The sequence below is a fragment of the Tachyglossus aculeatus genome, chromosome 2 (genome assembly GCF_015852505.1).
Source record: "Tachyglossus aculeatus isolate mTacAcu1 chromosome 2, mTacAcu1.pri, whole genome shotgun sequence".
NCBI lineage: Eukaryota > Metazoa > Chordata > Mammalia > Monotremata > Tachyglossidae > Tachyglossus > Tachyglossus aculeatus.
The window spans coordinates 51746800-51772792 of record NC_052067.1 but is presented as its reverse complement, the minus strand read 5'-3'; the positions used below and the strand labels follow the sequence as shown (position 1 = coordinate 51772792).

The 25993-nt window shown below is 47.4% G+C and overlaps 1 protein-coding gene across 1 annotated transcript in view; it reads left to right on the top strand.

Moving 5' to 3' along the window:
• Positions 1-18218, top strand: part of DACT2 (dishevelled binding antagonist of beta catenin 2) — a 43548-nt gene extending 25330 nt beyond the window's left edge. Inside the window, exons 4-6 of the mRNA XM_038762200.1 lie at positions 6891-7023; positions 9499-9792; positions 15931-18218. Of these exons, the coding sequence (XP_038618128.1) occupies positions 6891-7023; positions 9499-9792; positions 15931-17531 (2028 nt within the window). The 3' untranslated portion in view covers positions 17532-18218. The remainder of the gene's footprint in view (positions 1-6890; positions 7024-9498; positions 9793-15930) is intronic.
• Positions 18219-25993: the final 7775 nt, after the last annotated feature.

Sequence of the window (25993 nt, the reverse complement as noted above, 5' to 3'; positions counted from 1 at the left end):
TGTGCTACGTGTCAGAAACTGAACTAAGCACCGGAGTGGATACAAGCGAATCGGGTTGGACACAGTCCCTGTCGGGCCAACCGAAGCAGCCTCTGTAGCCTTGGTTGTTATAATAATAATTGTGGTATTTGTTATGTGCTACGTGTCAGAAACTGAACTAAGCACTGGAGTGGATACAAGCGAATCGGGTTGGACACAGTCCCTGTCCCACATGGGGCTCACAGCCTGAATCCCCCCTTTACAGATTCAGTACCTGAGGCCCCCAGAAGCCAAGTGACTTGCCCAAAGTCACACAGCAGAATGGTTGAGCCCCTTCCAGACTGTAGGCCCAGTGTGGGCAGGGATGGTCTCTCTTTCTCTCTTTAGGAGAAGCAGGATGGCTCAGTGGTAAAAGCCTGGGCTTTAGAGTCAGAGGTCATGGGTTCAAATCCTGACAGCGCCAACTGTCAGCTGTGTAACTTCCCTGTGCTTCAGTGACCTCATCTGTAAAATGGGGATTAAGACTATGAACCCCCCGTGGGACAACCTGATCACCTTGTAACCTTCCTAGCGCTTAGAACAGTGCGTTGCACATAGTAAGCACTTAATAATTGCCATCATTACTATTATTATTTCTTGCTGAATTGTACTTTCCAAGCACTTAGTAAACGCTCCATAAATATGACTGAATGAATGAATTGGGGTTAGAACCCAGGTCCTTCTGACTCCCAGCTCCACGGTCCTGCTGGCTTCTTTTCTCAATTGCTGGTTCTTTTCCTGCAAGTTTCAAATCCCCTCCTTGCTGATTGTCTCTTTTCTCTTCTGACCCCTTGCCGAACCCCACCACCACCACCGCGCCCCCCAAATTACCACAACTCCAGAAAAACTAAGCAACACCACCTGCCTTTTGGAGAAAAACGTTTCATCGGCAGGGGCCGCTGAAGTCCTGAACCCAAAGCAGCCCCTAAGCAGGGTTTTCTGTCTTTGTGATGTTACCTTGAAAGAGCTGTTTTCCTGACTTGCCTTTGCCTGCTTTATCCTAGCTGTAATTTCATTATAAAAGCTTCTGGGCTACCTGAGAGGATCTGAATGCATATGCAAGTTTGATGGGAGGCTACTTTTCACCCCAGAACTGAAGCTGTTTTTGCCTTCAGTCAGATCTTTTTGTTCTTTACTTTTCCTGTCCGTGTGTGTGTGGTATAACTATAGTAATAATAATAATAGTGGCATTTGTTAAGTGCTTACTATGTGCCAGGCATTGTTCTAAGCACTGGGGTGGATACAAGCAAATCGGATTGGGCACAGTCCCTGCCCCACATGGGGCTCACAATCTTCATCCCCATTTTACAGATGAGGTAACTGAGGCATAGAGGAGTGAAGTGACTTGCCCACGGTCACACAGCAGACATACGGCGGGGGTGGGATGAGAACCCAGGTCCTTTTGACTCCCAGGACCGTGCTGTGTCCACAAGGTCACACAACTTCTCATTTGTCCTCTCCAGGCCACAGAGAGGAAGGACAGGGTTTTGGTTCCTGGACTTATGAAGAAAGTGAGGCCCAGAGACACTGAAGATCTTGCTCAAAGTCACACAGCATGCTAGAGGATAGTTCTAGGTTGGGGTGGGAAGTTAGGGATGTTGGTATTCCAGGCATTACAACTTTCCTCTCCTCTCCTCTCTTTTCCTTTATGTCCTCTCCTCTCTTCTCTCCTGTCCTCCATTTCCTCTATTCTCCTCTCCTCTCCTCCCTGCAGTTGAGTCTTAAACTCACTTAGCATAGGGGAGTGGGAAAGGGCATCTGTCCGTGAAGTTTCCAGATCTCCAGGGGCCCACATCTCTTTCCTTGGGATCCCCTGTAGGGTAGAGCTAGCTCTGCTTTCCACATTCCCAGCTCAAACTAACCTGAGTCCTTTTTGTTCCTTTCCCTCCCCTCCCTTCCCTGTTTCTGGGGGAACCAGGGGCAGGAGAATGCAGAGTTAATGAGTGACCCGGGGCAGGTAGATGCTCTCTTAACCATTTCCCTCTGGAGTTTACAAAGCTAGCAGCCACAAGAAACAAGTGTCATCAGAGACAAATTCAATTACCCTGAAAGGGAGGAATGGCAAATGGAAGAATCAGTGGAGAAGCCTAAATGGAAATAGCACAGGCCTGAGAGTCCGTGGATCTGGGTTCTAATAATGACTCCACCACTTGCCTGCCCGTGTGACCTTGGACAAGTCACTTCACTTCTCTGAGTCTCAGCTGCCTCATCTGCAAAAGGGAGATACAATATCTGTTCTCCCTCCTACTTAGACTATGAGTCTTAGGTGGGACAGGGAGCCCTTAGAACAGTGCTTGGCACTTAGTAAGTGCTTAACAAATACTATTATTATTATTATTGTTATTATGTCTAATGGGCAAGGAATGTGTCTGTTATTGTACTCTCCCAAGCACTTAGGACAGGGCTCTGCAAATGGTAAGCGCTAGGTAAATACAATTTAATGAAATACTATTGAGTACATGGTAGTGCAGTGGTTGGCACCTAGCACCTATCATCAGTGGTATTTATTGAGCACTTACTACATACAAACCAATGTACTAAGTGCTTAGGAGACTACCGTAGAGTTGGCAGGTTCATTCCCTGCACAAAGTGAGTTTACAGTCTAGCAGACTGTAGCAAGTTCCAGAATTATTTACAAAGCCCAATCACTGAAACAGTTCCCTGCCCTTCGGCAGAAATTGAATCCAAATCAAGTGGAGAGTTGATGTTAGTTTCATCCACATGATCCCAGGAAAACCCTCTGCTGTTGATGAACGAGTGACTGGCTAGATCAAGGGTATGGGCCTCAGAAGGACCTGGGTTTTAATCCCAGCTCCACCACTTGTCTACTTTGTGACCATGGGCAAGTCACTTTACTTTTCTGGTTCTCAATTACCACATCTGTAAAATGGGGATATGAGACTGTGAGCCCCATGTGGGACTGGGATTGTGTCCAACCCGATTTGCTTGTATCCACCCCAGCACTTTGTACAGTGCCTGGCATGTAGTAAGTATGTAAGTATGTGCTTAACAAATGCCATAAAAAAAGAGCCTGGCACATAGTAAGTGGTTATTATTATTATTATCATCATCATCATTTCTTTGCTCCTTTCTATTTAGACTGAGACCTTTATGTTGGACAGTCACAGTGTCCACCCTGATCACCTTGTACCTTCCCAGAGCTTAGTACAGTGCCTGGTATGTGCTTAATAAATACCATAAAAAAGAGCATTATGGATGTAAAGAATGAAATTGGCTTATCCAGATTAGCACTAACATTAATCCAATTCTTTGCAACAGCAAAGTTGTTTTTTAGATGTCTTGGCTCACGTTGGAATTTTAGGCCAGTTTGTGAGCTCTCTGAGGGCAGGGAGTAGGTCTACCAATTCATTTATATTGCACTCTCCCAAGTTCTTCATACAGTGTTCTGAACATAGCCTGCTGTTGGGTAGGGATCATCTCTATATGTTGCCAACTTGTACTTCCCAAGCGTTTAGTACAGTACTTTGCACACAGTAAGCACTCAATAAATACAATTGAATGAATGAATAGTAAGTACTCAATACCACTGATTATATTGTACTATCCCAACTGCTCAATACAATGCCCTGTGCACACTAAGCACTCAGTAAATACTACTGCTTGACTGATCTCTGACATCTTAGCTTCTGCACCTGTCAAACTGAACTGCCTGGCTTCCCGTGGAGACCCTGATGGAAAATGCAAAATTCCTCACCATTTGCTTTAAAGCTCTCCATCACCTTGCCCCCTCCTACCTCGCCTCACTTTTCTCCTTCTACAACTCAGCCTGCACACTTCGCTCCTTTAGTGCCTTCTCCCTGTGCCTCCATCTCGCCAATCTCCCCGCCGACCCTTTGCCCACATCCTGCCTCTGGCCTGGAATGCCCTCCTTCCTCAAATCCAACAGACAATTACTCTCCCCGCCTCTTCTCAAAATCTTACTGAAGGCACATCTCCTCCAGGAGGCCTTCCCTAAGCGCCCCCTTTCCTCTTCTCCCAGGCCCCTCTCTGCCTAGCATCATTCCCGGTTCTCATTTGCACCAACTTACAGTTGATAAGTTTGAACAAGGAAAGCTTTTCTAGTCCAGTCGGCCAGATATATAATTTCCAACTAATACTCCAGTAAAACCCTCAACTGGTGTAAATAAAGCATATCACAACTTGTGAAAGATAAACTCCTGCCCTCTCCTCCCCACTCCAGCCAAGAAAGAATAATTGCCTCCTGCGATGTGGGTAAAGTTTTGGATGCAAATAGAGCAAGTACCATACAGTTCATTCTACCCAAAGACTGAATCCTCAGGACCTCAGAGCCCAGAAGTTCTGGGAATCCTGTCACTTCCATTGTCCTCTCCCTGCTGGGATGCCCAGGTCATGACAGATTTGGGGCAGGCTTCCAGGGCCTCTGTGGAGATCTCTGAAGGACAAGGGGGAGAGGAGAGCGGAAAGGAGAAGGGGGAGGTTGGGAGAGGAAAAACAGGGGGAGAAAAAAAAGCGCCTACAGCAGAATGGAGTTTGGATGGCCCCAGATGAAGCCAGCTTCCCTAGTCCTGCCACCCAGTAAAAGCAGCAGTGGAGGGGAAAGGGGAAGAGAGGAGGAAGATGAAAGGGGAGGGATGGGGAGGTCAGGGAGGGGAGGAGTCTGGTCCAGGTGACCCAGGAGTGCTCTGACTTCTGGGCTCTAAGGCAGAAGCGGAGAGGCCTCAGCCTTGGCTGGGGCCTGGAACAAATAGATTTTTTATGCTCCTGGAAACACACTGTTTTGGCCACAATGGAAACTCAGATTCCTCTTCAGACCAGTGAGGGCCAGCAAAGTCACAGCAACTGCTGCCGTTGCAGGATGAAGGAGTGGGAGGGAGGGCAGTTTTCTCTCCCTCCTCCTCCTCCACTTCTCTCTCCCCCTTGTCTCCACCCCTCATCCCCTTTATCTTTCCCCCTTCATCCTCCTCCCCTTCCCCCATCCTTCTCCTTGTCTTCCCCATCCTCCTCATCTTTCCCATCTCACCCTCCTCTTCTGCCCCACCATAAACCTCCTCCTCCTCCTTCTCTTCTTACCCTCTCCTCTTTCCCCCTCAGATCCCCCCTGCCACTGACCATAGCTGATTGGTCTCCCTAATTCAGGAGTGGGGTGCCTGGTCACTGGGCGGAAAGAAGGAGTTAATGAACAGCGCAGAGATTGGAAAACCCTCAGTTCAGACAATGGGAGAGGCTGGCAAGGACAGTAAATCATGCAGGTTAGTTAGAGTGCTGTAAAAGTGCAGACCGGTCCTGGGGTGGCAATAAATAATCTGTGAATACCTGGGGGCCTTGTTGGCATTTGTGGCCTCTCTGCCATTAATCAGAAACCACAGGCTAAAGAATTGGTCTGGTGAAACGTTAATCACTCAGCAATTAATTCCACCACAAAGCCAGAGGCACCTGATTTTCTGGGGGAGGGGACCCGGGAGGTAGGAACCATCTTTAATGTAGTTTCCTCAGAATAGAAGTAGAAAGAATAGAGATGGCAACTGATTTAAATCCTTTAGGAATCTATGAGGAACTCTCCCATTGCTTCCCCCACATGGCCTTAATAGTTGCATTTTATGACAGGAAGAGGGACGTTCTTATTATCACTTTGTGCCTGCCTGTATTTAACTACCAGGGATGAAAAAGACACTTGGCCTCTTTCTGATGACATTTCACACCTGAGGCAGGTTCCAGACTTTTTCTACTCTTCACAATTAAAAAAAAATGTTTTATTTTAAAAACATTCCAGGAATTTTTTCCCTCTTGAAAGAGCAGTGTGATCTAGTGGAAAGAGCACAGATCTTGAAGTCACAGGACATGGGTTCAAATCCCAGCTCCTCCTCTTGTCTGCTCTGTGACCTTTTGCTGTGCTTCAGTTACCTCAGCTGTAAAATGGGGATTAAGACTGTGAGCCCTATGTGGGACATGGATTCTGTCCAACCCAATTTTGCTTATATCCTCCCCAGTGCTTAGTATGGTGCCTGGCACATAGTAAATGCTTAAAAATGCTATTATTATTAATAATAGTGACAATAATAATAATAATGATAATAAATTCCTCATATCTTCTGAATGAACTGAAATACTCGTTTTATTGATAAAGAAGGTTGACCCCTATAAATGAATGAGGCCAACCCATGCTTAACCTCCTGGAAGGGAGAATCTGTGAGAGAGAAGTGATTCTCTAGACTGTAAGCTCCTTGAGAGCAGGGATAATGTCTAAGTAGTCTGTTGTACTTTTCCAGCTGCTTGGTACAGTGTTCTGCATAAACACTCAGTAAGTGCCATTGATTAATTGAGACAGTGTCTCTGCACCCTCATGAAGACACCACCCAGATGTCTGCCATTCTCTTTTGAGTCAGCCTCCTGCATCCACCTCCAGGATGCTGTATCTGCAGCTTTTCACAGCACTAGCTGTGACGTTCTGAGATGCAAGGAGTCTCTTCGGATGTCATGCCCCAAGGAAATTTGGTCTGAATGTAAAGAAACCAGGCTGAAGGCAGTTGAGAAAAATTGAAAGTACAACTCATTGTTCTCCCTCTAGACAGTAAGCTCATTGTGGGGAGGGAATGTGTCTGTTATAGCGTATTCTCCCAAGCACTTAGTACAGTGTTCTGCACCAAGTAAGCCCTCAATAAATGGTTGATTGATTGTACTATTTGTGACCCCTAAATAAGAAGAGGTGGTGAACATTTGACTGGTTTGATCAAGGAGCATGGATCTCTCGAGTCTGTTGGGTAGATTAAGTAGATAGTAGTCTACCTATGGATCTTTTTTTATTGTAAACGTATTGCCTATTGTCAGTACTCTTTAATGGTTTCTACATTCTTATTTTGACTAACCTGCACTTTCTTCCTCCCCCCTCCTAGTCGCATCTAAGACGACAGGATATTGGCCTGAAATCCCACTTGGATCAACTTGACCAGCAGATAAATGAATTGAAATTGGATGTGAGCCAAACTTCCAGCGAATACTTGGACAGTGACAGCAGGCCCAGCTCAGGTAGAGCCCCCATCCAGGTTTTGTCCTGGACTCTGTCTGCCGAGGTCAGAATATAGACAGCGATATGAGAGAGAAAGTGTCAGTGTCCCCTGCCACGATTTATTGGAAATGCTGCCTCAGAACCAGGTGGAGCACGGAGGATGTGATCAGCAAGAAACCTATTTTGTTAAATCAAGCAGTCATATTTATTGAGTGCTTACTAGGTGCAGATCACCGTACTAAGTGCCTAGGAGAGTGGGTAGACATGTTCCCTGTCCATGATGAGCTTACAGTCTAGAAGGGGGAACATGAGTGAGGGAGCATGGTGCTGTTGTCTAAAGTGATGAGGAAGTCAGGGCAGGACAGGGTTTGGGTGGGAAGATAAGGATTTTCATTTTGGTCATGTTGTTTGACATGTCAGGGGGACATCCTAGTACTAAAAGCAGTTAAAGAAACAAACTTTCCCCAGCCCTCATCATAGTTTATCAGTTCTATGAGATACTTGGCATATACTCTTAGAACTTTTTGAAAAGTCTGAATCTCTGGGCAGTGGGACAGTCCGGGTCTTTGGTTGAAGAATCTCAATGTTTGTTAGCAATAGTGAAGGCAAAAGTCGCCTTGGAACTGAAGAACTGAAAAGTGCACACTGACCTTTAAGAGATTGGATTTAGTCCCAGAAGCAGGTTAGGCTAGTGGAGAGAACTCAAAACTGGGACTCTATAAGCGAGGTTCTAATCCCAACCCGACCGGACACTTGCCTTCTTTGTGACCTTTGTGCACTTGGATTTATTCTCTTTATTCATCCCTCCCTCAGCCCCACAGCCTTTATGTATCTATCCATAATTCATTTATTTACATTAATGTCTGTCTTCCTCTCTGAACTGTGTGTTTGTGGACAGGGAATGTGTCTATGAACATATTGTGATGTGATACTCTCCCAAGTGCTTAGTAGGTGCTCTGCTCACAGTAAGTGTTCAATAAGTACAATCGACCGATTGGTTGACCGTGGTCAAGTCACTTGACTTTTCTGGGCCTCAGTTTCCTTCCCTGTAAAATGGTTATTAAACACCTGTATTCCCTTCCCTCTTAGACTGTGAGCCCTATGAGGGTCAGGGGCACTGCCTGATTATCCTGATTATCTCAAATATCACAATTGTTTTTAGCTTGGAAACAGTCAGCCAAGCAGAGCTCTCTCTGCCACAGCGGATCAGGTCCTGAGTCTGTACTGTTCTCTCCCAAGCACTTAATACAGTGCTGTGCACACAGTAAGTGCTCAATAAATGTGATTTTTTTTAAAAAGGTATTTGTTAAGTGCTTGTTGTGTGTCAAGCACTAATTTACGCACTGGGGTAAGATACAAGGTAATCAGTTTGGATACACTCCCTGTCCTTCATGGGGCTCACAGTTGTAATCCCCATTTTACAGATGAGGTAACTGAGGTTCAAAGAAGTGAAGCGACTCATCCATGATCACAAAGCAGACAAGTGGGTGAGCTGGGATTAGAACCCAGATCATTGACTTCTAGGCCCGTGCTCTATCTACTAAGCCACACTGCTTCACAAGATTGTGATTCACATGCAATAATTTCTGTAGGGCAAGTATTTCCTTGACTATTGATTGACTGATGTTCCTAACCCATCTGCCACCCTGCATGCACTTGGGTGGTCAGAGGGTATATGACAGAGCTCCAGGTCAGCTCTTTAGGGCCTGTAGCTCCTATAGCTCCCAAGCAGGCCCTGATATTCCAGCTCTCAGCAGAGGGACCCTTCTAGGGTACAGGTACACAACACTGCTGCTTCTGAACCCCAGGTCGCTACAATACTTGGGGTCCAGCAGCAGGAGCTGGATGTCAGCCCCGGGGCACAGCAGGGACGCAGGCCTGGGCTCAGACAATTAAGCCTTCTGCAGTCCTGCGGATAGTGGTCCCGTTCTTCCCAGGTCTCCTGGGAATGGGGACCACCAAAGAGAAAAACAAGGTTGAGGCCAGGCTCTAGAGTGGCTGGCTCCCTGCACCCAGAAAGTCACCGTTCTCTTACACCAGAGCAAGGTATGGTAGAACCTCTGAACTCCAACTCCAAGAGGTCTTCCCTGACTTAAGCCCTCATTTCCTTTTTTCCCATTCCCGTCTGTGATTCCCTGATTTGTTCCCTTAATTCACCCTTCCCCCAGCCCCACAGCACTTATGTAGTAACAAGGATGGTATTTGTTAAGCGCTTACTATGTGCCAAGCACTGTTCTAACCATAGTAAATGTCTTTCTCCCCCTTTAGACTGTAACCTCATAGCGTGCAGGGAATGTGTCTCTTTACTGTTGTACTCTCCCAAGCTCTTAGTTCAGTGCTCCATACAAAGTGTTCAAAAAATACGATTGATTGATTGACTGGTGGAAGGGCGTGACACTGGGGGGGTAGTGTTGGGAAGGTGTGGCTGGAAGTGCAGATGGTGCTGCTTATCCCAAGATCTCCAAGTGAACCCTTCTCATCTCCATCCTTTCCAGGCTTCTACGACCTGAGCGATGGGGGCTCTGCCTCTTTGTCCACCTCTTGCGCTTCCGTCTCCAGCGAGTCCATCTCCTCCTGGTCCGGCGGCCCGCGGCCCGGCGGGCAGCCCCCCAGTGCCGCCAGGCTCGGCCTGCTCGATTACAGGCCCAAGTCCGCCGACGGAATCACGGTCCAGGCTGTCCCCCTCCAGCAGCGGGGGGTCTACGTGCCCGAGGGGGGCTGGGGCAGAGCCGGCCTGGATCCCCGCCGGGAGGCTGGGGGCAGGCCCAAGCCCAGACCCGTTTCCACAGGTAACGGGCTCCAGCCCTGAAGGTGCAACTCGGGGAGATCCGGTCTAAATGGGAAGCTTGTAAGGAAAGGCCATCCTGTGCAGGAAAGGAGGATTTTTGAGGTTTCAAAGGAAAACTGCTCGAGATAAAAAGCCGGTTTGACTTTCCAGTCCTGGTTTCTTCTGGATTGTTTTCATTTTTAGGATTCACATGCAATAATGTCTTCAGTGCAAGTGTTTCCTGGACAATACTCTCCCTTTCGGCTAAAGAGGCTTTTACCCACCTGTTGGACCTGGTCCTCTAGCAATCATAGGGGGGATCTGGGAGCTTTGGCCTTAGTGAAAAGACAGGGACCCCCTTTTGGAGGGACTGGTTTGGGGGCCAGTGATCCACAGAAATGCCAGATCTAGAGAGCGGGGAGCAGGGAAATCCCCAGGAAATAGGTATGAGCATCACAACAGCCAAACCCATTAGCTCACTTCTCCATCGTTTGGCTCCTTTCCATTGACTTTGGGGGAGATGCGGGAAGTTTGTCACCCAAATGTGCTCCTCTGTCTTAGATGACCTGGTTCACCTGGCCCAAATTTGCAAAGTAAAACAAGTCCACTCTGCTGATGCAAAGTTTAAAAATTGAACAATTTTAGAACTGGTTTTTTTTTTAAAGCCCAATTTTTTAAAGATGAATCTGATGGGGAGAAATCTGATAAGTCCTTAAAATCCAGACTCTAGCAATGTGGAGAATGAACCTCTTTGTCTTGGGGTTCAGAGTAATTCAAACACTACATTGGCTTCAGGTTTGAAAAATACATAATTCAGCCCAGGTACTCAAAATAAAATGGCACCTCAGCCTACACCAACAGAGCAGGATCATTCTGGCCCTAGCCCAGTGGGAAGATTGAAGTATAAACATTGTTGCGGGGAAAGCAGAAGCTTAGTACAGTGCTTTGCACACAGAATAAATAGAATTGAATGAACGAATGAAAAGGGGTTAACTACCCGGTGGGCCAGCCTAATAATAGTGATTGTTGGTATTTGTTAAGCACTTACAATACGTTAATGATAATAAGAATAATTGTGGCATTTACTAAACCCTTACTATGTGCCAGGCACTGTACTAAGCACTTGGGTGGATACAAGCAACTCAGGTTGGACACAGGCCCTGTCCCATGTGGGACTCACAGTCTCAATCCCCATTGTGCAGATGAGGTAACTGAGGCCCAGAGAAGTGAAGTGACTTGCCCAAGGTCACACAACAGACAAGTGTCGGAGCCAGGATTAGAACCCATGACCTTCTGACTCCCAGGCTGATGGTCTATCCACTACACCACACTGCTTCTCAACTAGGACAAGGACTAGGAAAAGCCCTGCCGAACCACGGAGTTTAGTGAAGAATATCTGCGTTCTTTCTCCTTCGGGCTCCCAAGGTGGCCATGGGGACTGGCCCTTCTTCACCCAGAAGCCTGGCCCTTCTCAACAGGCTTCAAGAACCCAGTGCTTGGCAGGAGGGTGTGGGGTAGGGGAGTAACTGAATAGAGCCCCAACTTCGTGACCCCCCCAGGACCAGAGCAGACCTCCTGTGGAGGCTAGGCTGAGAAGCAACTCTAGTGATTCTGAGAAAATCACCGCCAGTGTGGGTTAGGGGGGGCAGGATGCAGCATGCAGTAAACTAAGTGTAGATACAAGATAATCAGGTCAGACCCAGCCCCTAGCCTCTGCAGGGCTCACTGTCTAAACAGGATTGAGAGCAGGTATTGAAACCCCATTTGACAGATGAGGAGACTGAGGCAGAGAGAAGTTGAGACTTGCCCAAGATCACACAGTGGGCAATCAATCAGCCAATGGTATTGATTGAGCCCTTACTGTGTGCAGAACACTGTACTAAGCACTTCAGAGAGTACAATACAACAGATTTGGTAGCCATGGTTCCTGCCCTCAAAGAGCTTTAGCAGTCTAAGAGGAGATAGACATGAAAATAAATAACTGATAGGGGAAAAGGCAGCATATAAGGCTATGTATATAAGTACTGAGGGTGGAGTGAGTATCAAAGTGAGTCAATAATAATAATAATATTACTATGGTATTTGTTAAGTGCTTACTACTTTCCAGGCACTGTTCTTAGCACTAGGTTAGATACAAGATAATTTGGTTGGACACAGTCCCTGCCCCACATGGGGATCACAGTCATCCATTCATTCAATCATATTTATTGAGCTCTTAGTGCGTGCAGAACACTGTACTAAGCGCTTGGAAAGTACACTACAGAAATAAAGAGACAATCCCTCCCTACAATGGGCTTACAGTCTAGAGGATGGGCTTACCATTTTACAGATGAGGTAACAGGCACAGAGAAGTTAAGTGAGTTGCCCAAAGTCACACAGTAGACAAGTGGTGGAGCCGGAATTAGAACGCATGACCTTCTGAGTCCCAGGCCCTTGTTCTATCCACTAGGCCATGCTGCTTCTATATCAAGTGGTGTGGGGCTGGGTTGGGGATAAAATCAAAGTGCTTAAGGGGTACAAACCCAAACGCATAGGTGATGTAGAAGAGAGAGCAAATAGGGGAAATAAAGACTTGACAGGGGAAGGAGAGGTGAGTTAGGCTTTGAAGGTGGGGAGAGTAATAGTCTGTCAGATATGAAGGGGAGGGAATTCCAGGCAAGAGGGAGGGGACATTGTTAAGACAGATGAGATCGAGGGAACAGTGAATAGGTTGGAGTTAGAGGAGTTAAGTGTGCAGGCGGGGTCAGCTGATGGAGAATCTTAAAGCCCATGGTAAGTTTTCTGTGTTTAATATGGAGAGGATGGGCAACCACTGGAGGTTTTGGAGGAGTGGAGAGATGTGGACTGAACTTTTTTTTGAGAAAAATAAGCAGGGCAGCAAAGTGAAGTATGGACTGGAGAGGGAAGAAGCTGGAAGGAAGGAGGTCAGCAAGGAGGCTGATATAGTAGTCAAGGTGGAATATAAGTACGTGGACCATATTTCTCTGCTCTTCAAGAATCTCCAGAGGACTCCCATTTACCTCTGCATCAAACGGACAGTGACCCCCATGTGGGACAGGGCCTATGTCCATCCTAATTAATTTCTATCTACCCCAGCGCTTAGAACAGTGTTCGACACACAGTAAACATTTCCAAATATACCACAAAAAAGACCAGATCTTTTTTGCCATCGGGGTTAAAGCACTCCATCTCCTTGTCTCCTTCTACCGTACCTTGCTGTTTTCCTATTACAGCCCAGCCCAAGCACTTTGCTTCTCTAGCTCCAACCTACAAGCTGTACCTCAATCTCGTCTACCTCGTCACTGACCCGTTGCCCCCATCCTTTCTCTGGCTCCCTCCCCCTCGATACCCAACAGATCATCACTCTCCCCACCTTCAAAACCTTTCCCCACTGGGCTCTCATTTCCCCAACTTCCTCTCCTTTGTGTCGCCATTGCACTTGTATCTATACCCTTTAAGCACTTGATATTCAACTCAGCCACAGCCCCACAGTAGTTATGTACAGATTCATAATTTATATTAATGTCCGCTTCCCTCTCTAGACTGTAAGCTCCTTGTAGTCAGGGAACACATCTACCAACTCTGTTTTATTGTATTCTTCCCAGTGCTTAGTGCAGTGGTCGGCACCCAGTAAGCACTCAATAAATACCATTGATTGATAGACCATCATGGTAGCAGTTTGGATGGAAAGGAAGGGGAAGATTCTAGAGAAGTTGTGAAGGTGGAACCACCAGGATTTGGTGATGGACTGAAAATGTGGGTTGAATGCAAGCGATGATTCGAGGATAATGCCAAGGTTTGGGCTTGTGAGACAGGGAGACTAGTGATGCTGTCTACAGTGATGAGAAAGTCAGGGGAAAGGCAGAGTTTGGGTGGGAAGATAAGGAGTTCTGTTTAGGATATGTCAAGTTTGAGGTAGCTTTGGAATATCTAAGAAGAAATGCTATGAAGGCAGTAGGAAATGTGAGACTGCAGAGAAGAGAGGTTGGAACTGGAGAGGCTAAGGAACTGAATGAGTTCAATCCTCTGTCCTTAGAAAGTATAGTTGGAAAATAGAAGGGGATCCAGAACTAAGGAGGGGCTTCTACAGTGGGAGGCAGAGGAGAAGGTGAAAACAGAGACTGAGAAGGAACAGCCAGATAAACAGGAGAAAAGGACAGGACAGAATGGCATAGTGGATAGAGCACTGGCCTGGGAGTCGGAAGGTCATGGGTTCTAATCCCAGCTCTACCACTTGTGTGCTGTGTGACCTTGGGCAAGTCATTTTCACTTCTCTGTGCCTCAGTTGCCTCATCTGTAAAAGGGGGATTGAGACTGAACCTCATATGGGACAGGGACTGTGTCCAATGTGATTTACTTGTATCCAGGCACATAGTAAATACTTAACAAATACCATTATTATTATTATTGTTAACTAGGAGAATATAGTGTCAGTGAAACCAAGGTTAGATAATGTTTCCAGGAGAGTGGGGTGGTCCACAGTGTCAAAGGCAGCTGAGATGCAAGATGAATCAGGATGGAGTGGAGGTCATTGGATTTGGCAAGAAGGAAATTAATAGTTACTTTAGGGAGGGCAGTTTTGTTGTGTTTTGTTTTTTGGGTTTTGTTTTGTTTTTGGGTTTTTTTGGAGTGAGGGGGAGGAAGCCAGATTGGAAGGGATCAAGGAGATCAAGTGGAGGCAGCACGCATAAACAATTCTTTTGAAAAGTTTATAGAGGAATTGTAGGAGGAAGATGGGATGATAACTGGAGGGAGCTATGGAGTTAAGGGAGGGATTTTTTTTTAATGATATGGGATGCATTGGCATGTTGGAAAACAGTGAGGAAGAATCCAGTGGAGAAGGAGCTGTTGAAGGAGGTGGCAAGTGTTTAAGAAGGTGGGAAGGAATGGCATCCAAGCTACAAGTGGGGAAGGGAGAGCACTTTTTGAGGTACTCCTAGGAAAGATGAGAGTTGAAAAAGGTGCAGGAAGAAAGTGGGGCTAGAGAGATTGCCCCTGATGGTTTCAATTTCATCTGAAAAATAGTTGGCAAGGTCATTAGGGGTAAGAGATTGGGGAGGCTGAGGAATAATGGAGTTTAAGGAGGGAGTTGAAATCTGCGACAGCTGTCATGGACAGTGGACATGGGAGTCGATTAGAAATAGAGAAATACTGTTGTCGGGCAGAGGAAATGGCAGAGTTAAAGTGGGTGAGGATGTTTGAGTTGGACGAATTCAGTCTGGTGTCTGGATTTCCACCAAGAGCACTCCACAACTCAAGCCCAAGAGAAGCAGCGTGGCCAAGTGGAAAGAGCTCAGGCCCGGGAGTCAGAGGACCTGGGTTCTGCTCCAGGTTCTGCCACTTGCCTGCCGTGTGACCCTGGGCAAGCAGATGCCTCAGTTTCCTCAAGTGTAAAATCAATCAATCATAGGTATTGAGTGCTTACTGTGTGCAGAGCACTGTGCTCCGCACTTGGGAGAGTACACTATAACACACACATTCCTTGCCTACAATATCTGCATTCCCTCCTACTTAGACTGTGAGCCCCATGAGGGACAGGGACAGTGTCTGACCTACTCAACTTGTACCTAACCCAGGGCTTAGAACAATGTTTGGTACAGAGTAAGCATGTAACAAGTACCGTAGGGGAAAAAATACAAAAGAGCAGAGGAAACGTACCATGGAAGTGATCCAGGGCTGCAGGTTGGTAGTATGAATTAAACGAAAAGATATGGGAGTGAGGGAGTTGTTAATCAATCATATTTATTGAGTGCTTACTGTGTACAGGACACTGTACTAAGCAGTCGGGAGAGTACAATATGAGATGGTAGATACATTCCCTGCCCTCAATGAGCTTAAATTCTAGAGGCGGGAGAGAGACATTGATATAAATAAATTATGGATATTGACGTAAAAGTGCTGTGGGACTGAACAAAGGGAATAAAGTGAATGCTGTGAGACTGAACAAAGTGAATAAAGCGAGCAAATCAGGGTGACTCAGAAGGGAGTGGGAAAAGAGGAAATGAGGGCTCAGTCAGGAAGGGCCTCAGAGTTGGAGTTCAGAGGTTCTACCAAACCTAGCTGTGGTGTAAGAGAACGGTGGCTTTCTGGGGGCAGGGAGCCAGCCACTGTAGAGCCTGGCCTCAACCTTGCTTTCCTCTTTGGCATTCCCCATTCCCAGGTGACCTGGGAAGAACAGGACCACTATCTACGGAACTGCAGAAGGCATCGTCGCCCGAGCTGAGGCCCTCATCCCTGCTCGTCCCCGGGGCTGACGTTCAGTTCCTGCCAGTGGACCCCAAGTACCGCAGCGACCTGGTGTCCAGGAACGGCAGTGATGTGTACCTGTACCCCAGCCCCTTGCACGCTGTGGCCCTGCAGAGCCCCCTGTTCTCTCTGGCAGGGGGCCTCTCACCTCTTAGGCCCCCCACCTCTGAAGCTGCAGCTCCCAGACTCCTCGGGGTCAGGCCGGGGGTGGAGGAGGGCTATATCGATAAGCTGCTCCGGCTGAACCAGTGCCAAGGCAACTGCACAAGGGGAGCTGGGCCGAGGGGCTCAATCCAGGGGCCGCTCTCCACTCCCACCTCCAAAGGGGCTGGGCTGAGAACTGGGTCTGGCCCCAAGCTCCAGAAGCAGGTCCTCTGCTCCCCAGAAAGGAGTGGAGCCGGAGAAAGAGGGCAGGGGGAAGCACAGTCCCATGCAAACCTTGAACAACCGACCATCCTGCCGGTCACAGAGTCAGTGGCCACCAAGCACTGCCCCGCTGGCAAGCTGGCCGCCAGCAACTCCTCTCTCGCGGCCCCCGTGGGGGCTGGCGCAACTCTGGCACGCAGAGAGGTGGGCAGGGGGAGACCCGGGCGGTGTCTGGAGGGGTTAGTTTCGGACCAGCTTCTCCAGCGGCGGGAGTCTCTCTCCCTGAGACCAGCCCCCGTCCTTCCTGAGGTAAAGACTTTGAAGATAAAGAGGAGAAACAGCGAGAAGGTGCAGAGGCTGTTGCCAGGGAGAATGCCGGGCACTTCTTGGGCGGGCCTCGGGCTGAGGTTGGAGGACGATCCTTCCCCCAGAGCCCACGGGGGCCGGGGACTGGTTAGGAGACCCACGTTCTCTGGGGAGGGGCCGACCCGGTTCTGCTCGGAATCCAGCTTGTACCGGAGGCCGGTCGGTCCGTCCCCAGCCCTGCTGTCCCCGCCGAAGCTCGACAGAGCCCCAACCCACTCCTCCTTCCGTCCGACCACAGCTGCGTCCAGCACGGGCATCCCCAGGGGCCCCATCAAGAAGAAGCAGCGCAGGTGGCAGTCCAGCATGGAGATCTCCGCCCGGACACCCTCGGCCAACTTCCTGGGGAGCCGCGGGCTGCTCCCGGCCCGGAGGAGAGCCGGGGCCCTGCGTCTGGCCGGCCTGAGGGTCCGCTCTGGGTGCCCCCACCGCAGCCCCCCAGCTGGAAGCCAGTCAGACCAGTCCGAATACTCGGCCGAATGTGCCTCTCTCTTCCACTCCACGCTCACAGAGACCAGTGAGGAGGAGGACACTAGCGACTGCACGGCCAATCGCTTCGGGGACAGCGAGTCCAGCGATGGAGAGATGGCCCACTTCAGTAGGAGCAGTCTGGCCCTCCAGGCCCGGGGGACCGGGGGTGAGTCAGCGTGGCCCAGATCCAGGATGCCAGCCCAGGTCCCTGCCCCTCCAGGCCCCCGGGTCTGCCGCATCAAAGCCTCCAAGGCCCTGAAGAAAAAGATCCGGAGGTTCCAGCCTGCCGCTCTGAAGGTTATGACCACAGTGTAAAGGCCCCAGCCCAGCAGCTGCTCAATGAAAGCTCTGGGGCTGAACTGGAAATGACCTCATATGGACACAAAGGGCCTTTTCCTTTGCTAATGACTATATGAAGAACAATGCTTCTAATTTCTTTCCCCCTTTCTGTCCATTTATTATGCAAAAATAGAGTCACAGAGTGGTGCTTTGCTTACAGGACTTTATCTCCAGAAGTCACTGTTTAGAAAAGCTCTCCTCCACAAAGGACTAGCCCCAGCCTCTGATCAGCAGGCTTTAAAGGGGGATTTGGAAGTATCCTCCTTAGCTGGACACTTTTCCCACTTTGGTGATTTCTCCACTCATCCCCCTTCCACACAGACTAGCTTCCCCTTTAGCAGCTGTTCTCTGTTCTCTCTGCCCCGTACCCCCGAGGCTGTCTGCTTCCCAGGATAGGTACTATCCTGTCTTTCTTGCCTCGGTGACAATTCTCCAAACCCCCTGGATGTTCTGAGCACCAGAACAATTTGCCCCGATTGAGCCCTGGGCTTGCTTCTGGATGCTGCCTTTTCTACTGGATGATGAGCCGCCTTCTGAAACAGCTTGCCGAGGCGGGTGATGTGACTCTTGTGTGACAGAGAGCGATGTTCTTGTCTTCCAAATCAGGGCTTCAAAAATCTTCCAAATCAGGACTTCCAAATCAGGGGTTCAAAAATATAACTGCTAGCGTCAAGCACTCCGTGTCCCCGTGTGCAATCTGTTCCAACCAGCCAAAATTGCCTGGGTTTCAAATCAGCGAAACATCCTTGTTTTGGCATATTTGCTGCCCGTCTATTCAACAGTTCAACTCCTGACTCTTAGGATGGGGAGATTGAAGTTACTAAATTCTAGGGTTGCTCACTGGCAGATACAGTTGATCAAACCTCAATTCAATCATATTTATTGAGCATTCAATCATACTTATTGAGCGCTTACAGCGTGCTGATCACTTTACTAAGTACTTGGGTGAGTACAATATAAACAGACATTCCCTGACCACAAGGAGCTTACAAACTAGAGGGGAAAACAGATATTAGTATAAATGAATAAATTACAGATACAGACATAAGTGCTGTGGGGCTGGGAGGGCGGATGAATAAAGGGAACAAGTCAGGACAATGTAGAAGGGATTGGGATAAGGGGAAACCTCTTTCTGCAGGGGTCATTTTCATCCTTGTTTTACACCCAGGCAGGTGGAAAGCAGCCCTTAGGAAAGCAGGTGGCTGAGGCCCCAATCTTGCTCTGCTCAGGGGAGGACACTTATGCACTAAGACATCTCTTTCCATTGAAGCTCTCTGCTCTACTGTCCCCAAAGACTAAATATGCATGTGGTGAGTAGTCAGTAGGGGATGCATGTCTGGGTGTTTAATACTGTAGACAAAGCATTTTGCATACCCAGTGGAATCAGGAAGGATTTTTAAATGCAAGGCCTGAAAAAAGAGGTTTCCTTTTTGGATAAAGTTCCATGAGAATGCAAATATTTGCCTTTCAGGGTGGGCTTTGAAGATAGCCTCCTGCAGATGGCCCACCTTCCAGGGCTGGGTGGCCCACTTGCAGAGTAAATGACTTTGGAATGTGGGAAAAAGAGGAATTCCAACATATCTGGGAAGCATCACACATTCTAGTGGAGTGTCACTTTGGCCTAAAATGCAGAGGGCAATGCTACTGGCCCCTGGCAGAATAGCCAAGGCTGGGCATAGAGTGGGGGTGGAGGGAGGGGTCTTTGCCACAACAACCAGTATCTGATCCTTATCTACTCCAGGCTCACTCATTCATTCGTTCATTTAAACATTAAGCACTGACTGTGTCCAGAATGCTATACTAGGAGAAGCAGTGTGGCTTATTGGAAAGAGCAAGGGCTTGGACGCCAGAGGATGTGGGTTCTAACCCAGGTTCCGCTACCTGTCAGCTGTGTGACCTTGGGCAAGTCACTTAATTTCTCTGTGCCTCAGCTGTCTGTAAAATGGGGACGACCTCATTACCATGTATCTACCCCAGTGCTTAGAACGGTGCTTGGCATATAGTAAGCGCTCAAATACCATTATTATTATTATTCTCTGGGCTTCAGTTACCTCATCTGTAAAATGCAGATTAAGACTGTGAGTCCCATGTGGGACAGAGACTGTCCAACCCAATTTGTGTCTATCCACACCATTGCTTAGTACAGTGCCTGGACCGTAGCAAGTGCTTAACAAATACCGTTATTCATTCAGTCATATTTATTGAGTGCTTATTGTGTGCAGAGCACCGTACTAAGCGCTTGGGAAGTACAAGTTGGCAACATATAGAGACGGTCCCTACCTAACAATGGGCTCACAGTCTAGAAGGGGGAGACAGACAACAAAACATATTAACAAAATAAAATAAATAGAATAGTAAATATGTACAAGTAGAAAAGAGTAATAAATCTGTACAAACATATATACAGGTGCTGTGGGGAGGGGAAGGAGATAGGGTGGGGGGGAGGGGGAGAGGAAGGAGGGGTCTCAGTCTGGGGTTATTATTATCCTGTCAAGGACCTCAGTCCCTAGGCTGTAGCTGCCCCAAATGGCACCAAAAATCAGTTAAAGACCTGCCTGTAGCTGATGTTCGAGGGGATGAGAAAGAAGCCCCCTGAGGCCAGAACTTTTGGCAGTAGGTGGTCCTGCCCAGGTGGTTCGTGGGTCTGAGCTGTTGGGGGTGGAGGGGTGTCCCCCGCTTCTCTAACCTCAGGGCCTTGACAGCTGCCTGGATGGCTTCTCCCACGTTTGACTGGCACAAAATCAGACAGCAGTGTGGCCTGGGGATCAGAAGGACATTGGATCTGATCCTGTCTCCACCACATGCCTGCTGTGTGATTTTTGGCAAGTCACTTTCCTTCTCTGGGCCTTAGTTACCTCATCTGTAAAATGAGGATAAGAGTGTGAGCCCCATGTCGGACAGGGAACAGTGCTTAATAATAATAATTGTGGTATTTTTTAAGCACTTACTATGTATCAGGCAATCAGGTTGGACACAGTCCCTGTCCCATGTGGGCTCAGTCTCAATCCCCATTTTATAGGTTAGGTAACCGAGGCTCAGAGAAGTGAATTGACTTGCCTAAGGTCACACAGCAGACAAGTGCGAGAGTTGGGATTAGAACCCATGACTTTCTGACTCACAGGCCTGTGGTCTATCCACTAGCCCACACTGCTTCCCAAATGCTGTAAACTTTAGTATGTACTGATAGCTCATTGTATGCAAAAGGTCTTCCAACTGTTTTATTGTTATCCCAGCGCTTAGTACAGTGTTCTGCACACACTAAGTGCACAATACATATTGTACTCTACCAAGCTCTTAATACAGTGCTCTGCACACAGTAGATGCTTAATAAATATGATTGAGTGATGGTTTCTACTACCAATCATAATAATACTATTTATTTGGCACTAATTAGGGTGCCACACACTATGCTAAAGGCTGGAGTAGACACAAGATAATCAGGCCAGACACAATCCTCGTTGTACTTGAATCTCAGGGTCTTAGGCAGGGGCTGAATGGAAGGAGAGCAAGTATTGAACCCCCATTTTAAAGATGAGGATTTGACTTGCCCAAGGCCACACAGCAGACAAGTAGCAAGTAGGATTAGAAGTAGCAAGTAGAAGATTACAAGTAGGATTAGAACCCCGGTCTCGACTCCCAGGCCTGTACTCTCTGCATTGGGCCCTGTGACACAAACCTTCATTCATTTAGTCATATTTATTGAGCACTTACTGAGTGCAGAATACTGTACTAAGCGCTTGAGAGAGTACAATACAAGAATAAACAGACACATTCCCTGCCCAGAATGAACTAACAGTCTAGAGGACGAGTTTACACTTCAAAGCATTTGGGAAGCTGTTTGGTCTAGTGGACAGAGCATGTGCCTGAGAGTCAGAAGGACCTGGGTTCTAATCTCAACTCTCCCACTTGTCTACTGAGGGACGATGGGCAAGTCACTTCACTTCTCTGTGACTCAGTTGATTTATATCCAGAAGGCTGAAGTAAAGAATATCCAGCAGAGTGGATGGCAAATACCCACTGGGTCTGACCCCAGACAGAAAACTCTTGGGAAAGACTATTTCGCCCCAGCTTCCAAACCACATTACCAAAAATCTGCAGACTGGCACAGGGAAGTCTGCATGTGCTAAGCAAGACAAAGTTATTCTTTGTTATGTGCAAAGCCTCACAGAGACCCCTGGCCTCACTGCCCTCTTCCCAGAAACTGGGGAAGAGGGGTGAGAGGGGGGAGGTAAGCACCAATTAGAGCCCATCTTTACTTTGAGGTGGAAACAAAACTGCTTAGACCCTGTATAGATGTGTCAAAGTGGTGTCCTTGAGGGATTCAGAGTTATCTTTTGCATATTCCACCTCAAGGGGCAGTTAATATGATGGGGGAAGCCTGGTGGGGAAGAGAAAAAAAAGAGAAAGGGAGACAGACATGGTTCTAGAGGAACCAAAGCCATGAATCTGTCATCATGATCAAACACATAGGGATGTTCAATCAATCAATGGCATTTATTGGGTGCTTACCTTGTGAAGAGCACTGTACTAAGAACTTGGGAGAGTACAATATAACAGTTGATAGACATTCTCTGCCCACAAGAAGTTTACAGTCTACGGGGGCGACAGACATTAAAATATATTTTGGATATATATAGAAGTACTGTGGGGCTGAGGGTTAGGCGATTAAAGGGTACAAATCCAAGTGTGAGGGAGTAGGGAAAATGAGGGCTTAGCTTGGAGAAGATTTGATTTTAATTCTCCGGGGTCAGGTAACCATTTGATGTTGTGGAAAAGAATGACAACATTCATAAATCACATCAGAATAGGAAGGAAAGCAGCATGGCCTAGTGAAAAGAGAATGGGGCTGGGAGTCAGAAGACCTGGGTTCGAATCCTGACTGCATTCAGTAAGCGCTCAATAAATACCACTGACATCTGAACAAGAGGGAGGTAAAATGTTCTGTGCTTTCCTCAATGTTGAAGGTTAAGTTGCTGTATTTCATGTAACTTTCGGGGGGGTGGGGGGCCAGAAAAGAATATGTGAGCCACCAGTAAGGTCCTTGGAAAGCCTTGTGAACAACCAGACTATTGTTATAGACATTGAGCAAATCTGTTCCTCCTTAAGTTTCCAAAGCCGCGGGGGGGAAAACCTCCTATCCAGGGCCTCTGGAGGGGTTGAGAAGCCCATCATGCAGTCATAGGTAAGAAGGAACTGAATAGCTTCAATGCATTCACACCAGCACAATTTTCTGTTTCCAACTCCATCTCTCTGGCAGCAGTTTGCTTGTTTGAGTCATGAAGGGTCTAGTTTGGGTTTTTAAATGAAATACACCTTTTGTTTCTTCACTCTTATTTTTGTCTTGATGTCTGGCAACTGTCAAAGCATCTGCCAGCAGCCCAGTAGCTCTCTGCAGGGGACGGTTCTATTTTCAGAATTAGAACAGGAGCTTTTGTGCATGGCAACTGAGATGTCTGCTCTGAGCCTTTTCCCCCTTTTCATTCCAGTTTCCCTAGAGAATGGCCTCCACAGATTAATTTTAGAAAGTAAATGTCAACAAATACCATCAGGGGACTGACCGATTGAAGTTGGTTTGAAAACAAAGTCACTTGCAGCTGTAAGAAAGGGTTGTGTTTCTAATCATGATAGAGCTAGCGAAAGGAATGTTTTTCCCCTTCCTAAAAAGCTACTGGTCTTTAAACCAAGGTTCATCTTTGACCTGTGGACACACATGCACTACATAGCATGGCTCAGTGGAAAAGAGCCCAGGCTCTGGAGTCAGAGGTCATGGGTTCAAGTCCCAGCTCCGCCAACTGTCAGCTGTGTGACTTTGGGCAAGTCACAACTTCTCTGTGCCTCAGTTGCCTCTTCTATAAAATGGGGATGAAGACTGTGAGCCTCACGTGGGACAACCTGATCACCTAGTAACCTCCCCAGAGCTTAGAACAGTGCTTTGCACATAGTAAGCACTTAATAAATGTCATCATTATTATTATTACATTCACTCACCTTATCACACCAAGATTACTGCATCAGCCACCTTGCTGACCTCCCAACCTCCTGTCGCTCCCCACTCCAGTCCATATTTCACTCTGCTGCCCGGATCATCTTTCTACAAAAAATGTTCAAGACATATCACTCTCCCCGGCCCCTACCCGCCCCCCCCACAAAAGAAACCCAAAAAAACCTTCAGTAGTTGCCCATCCACCTCCTTATCTAACAAAAACTCCTCACCATTTGCTTTAAAGCAGTCCATCATCTTGCCCCCTCCTACCTCCCCTCGCTTCTCTCCTTCTACAACCCAGCCTACATCACATAACTGGCTCCTCCAGTGCTTACCTTCTCACTGTTCCCCAATCTCACCTGTCTCCCAACAGACCCCTCGCCCCTGTCCTGCCTCTGGCCTGGAACACCCTCCCTCCTCAAATCCGATAATTACTCTCCCTCTCTTTCATTCATTCATTCAATCGTATTTATTGAGCGCTTACTATGTGCAGAGCACTGTACTAAGGGCTTGGGTAGTACAAGTCAGCAACATACAGAGACAGTCCCTATCCAACAACGGGCTCAGTCTAGAAGGGGGAGATAGACAACAAAACAAAACATGTAGACAGGTGTCAAAATCGTCAGAACAAATAGAATTAAAGCTCTTTAAGCTTTCAAAGCCTTACTGAAGGCATATCACCTCCAAGAGGCCTTCCTAGACTAAGCCCCACTTTCCCTCATCTCCCATTCCCTTCTAAGTCACCCTGACTTGCTACCTTGGCTCCTCCCCCTCTTCCAGCCCCACAGCACTAGTAATATATCATATTACAGCATATATCTGTAATTTTATTTATTTGTATCGATGTCTGTCTCCCCCTCTCTAGACTGGCAGGGAATGTCACAGCTTATTGTTGTACTGTACTTTCCCAAGCACCTAGTACAGTTCTCTGCACACAGGAAGCACTTAATATATATAATTGAATGAATCATATTTCTCTTCTGCTTTGGCATCAATTATTCCATCATATTTACTGAGTGCTTACTGTGTGCATTGATGGTGTTTTGGGGGTAAAATGTTGAATACACTCTCTGAGGAGAAGGAATGCCTATCCTGATTTGAAGCACCAGATACTTCAATTCTAAAGAATTTTAGATTGTAAGTTTGTGTGGGCAGGGAACGTGTCTGTTATATCATTGTGTTGTTCTCTCCTAAGCAATTAGTGTAGTGCTCTGTACATATTTAGCGCTCAGTAAATACTATTGAATGAATGAATGAATGAAAGAGGTCAGTTCCCCTTTCCAGGCAAGGCTGAGGGGGACCCAGATGGAAGGGAAAAGGCCAAGCAGCCTGGCTGAGGGCCAGTAGCTAGGATTATTTTTTGGGGTTTTTTTTTAATGGTAAGTGCTTACTTTGTGCCAAGCACTGTTCAAAGGCTGGAATAGATGCAAGATAATTAGGTTGGACACAGTAGTTGCTCAGTGTAGTGTTACACAATAAGCTTTCAGCATGTCACTCTACACATAGTCCTTTCCAAGTACTCTGCACACAGTAATAGTAATGTTTGTTATTGTGTGCCAAGCTCTGTACTAAGTCCCGGGGTAGAAGCAAGAAAATCAGGTTGGACACAGTCCCTGTCCCATGTGGAACTCAAAGTCTAAGTAGGCGGGAGTAGGATTTAATCCACATTTTACAGGTTAGGTAACTGAGAAGTTAAGCGATTTGCCCAAGGTCACAGAGCAGGCAAGGGGCAGAGTCAGAATTAGAACCCAGGTCCTCTTCCCTGGCTCGAGCAGTTTCTACTGGGTGATGCTGCTTCCCACTAGGCCATGCTGCTTTCCAGTTGATCAAACAGGAGAGGAGAGAGAACTGAAATGAAAACCAAACTGTGCTTGAGGAGGAAATGGAGCAACCAAAGACTTTGCAGATTTGTAGGATTGCAGGAGCCGGGGGGAAACAGCAGACAGATCCAAGTATAAAACAAAAATAATAATCGTGGTATTTGTAAAGTGCTTACCATGTGCTGCATAAAACTCTGAGGTAGATTCAAGATCAGCCAGACACAGGCCCTGCCCCAAATAGTGCTCATGGTTTAAGGGGAAGGAAGACCAAATGGTGTATCCCTATTATACAGATGAGGAAACTGGGGTTTAGAGAAATTAAGTGACTCCCCCAAGTCCTCTCAGCAGGTAAACTGTGGAATCAGGATTAGAACCCAAGTCATCTGATTTTCCAATCCTTGCTCTTTCCACTGGGCCTCGCTCAGGGAGATTCTTTATGAAAACTCGAATGTCCTCGTAGAAATTAAAACACAGCACAGCTGCAGCACAAGAAACATACCAGGCTTTCTCTGGGTTCTCAGATATTTGTTGGCACAGAAATGAACAATGACTCCACCTTGTCCCTTCCTAATGATTGCTGATGCATTAAGGCACTCTGAAGGAAAGAAGGAAAGCTTCCCTGGGGATGCATGCCT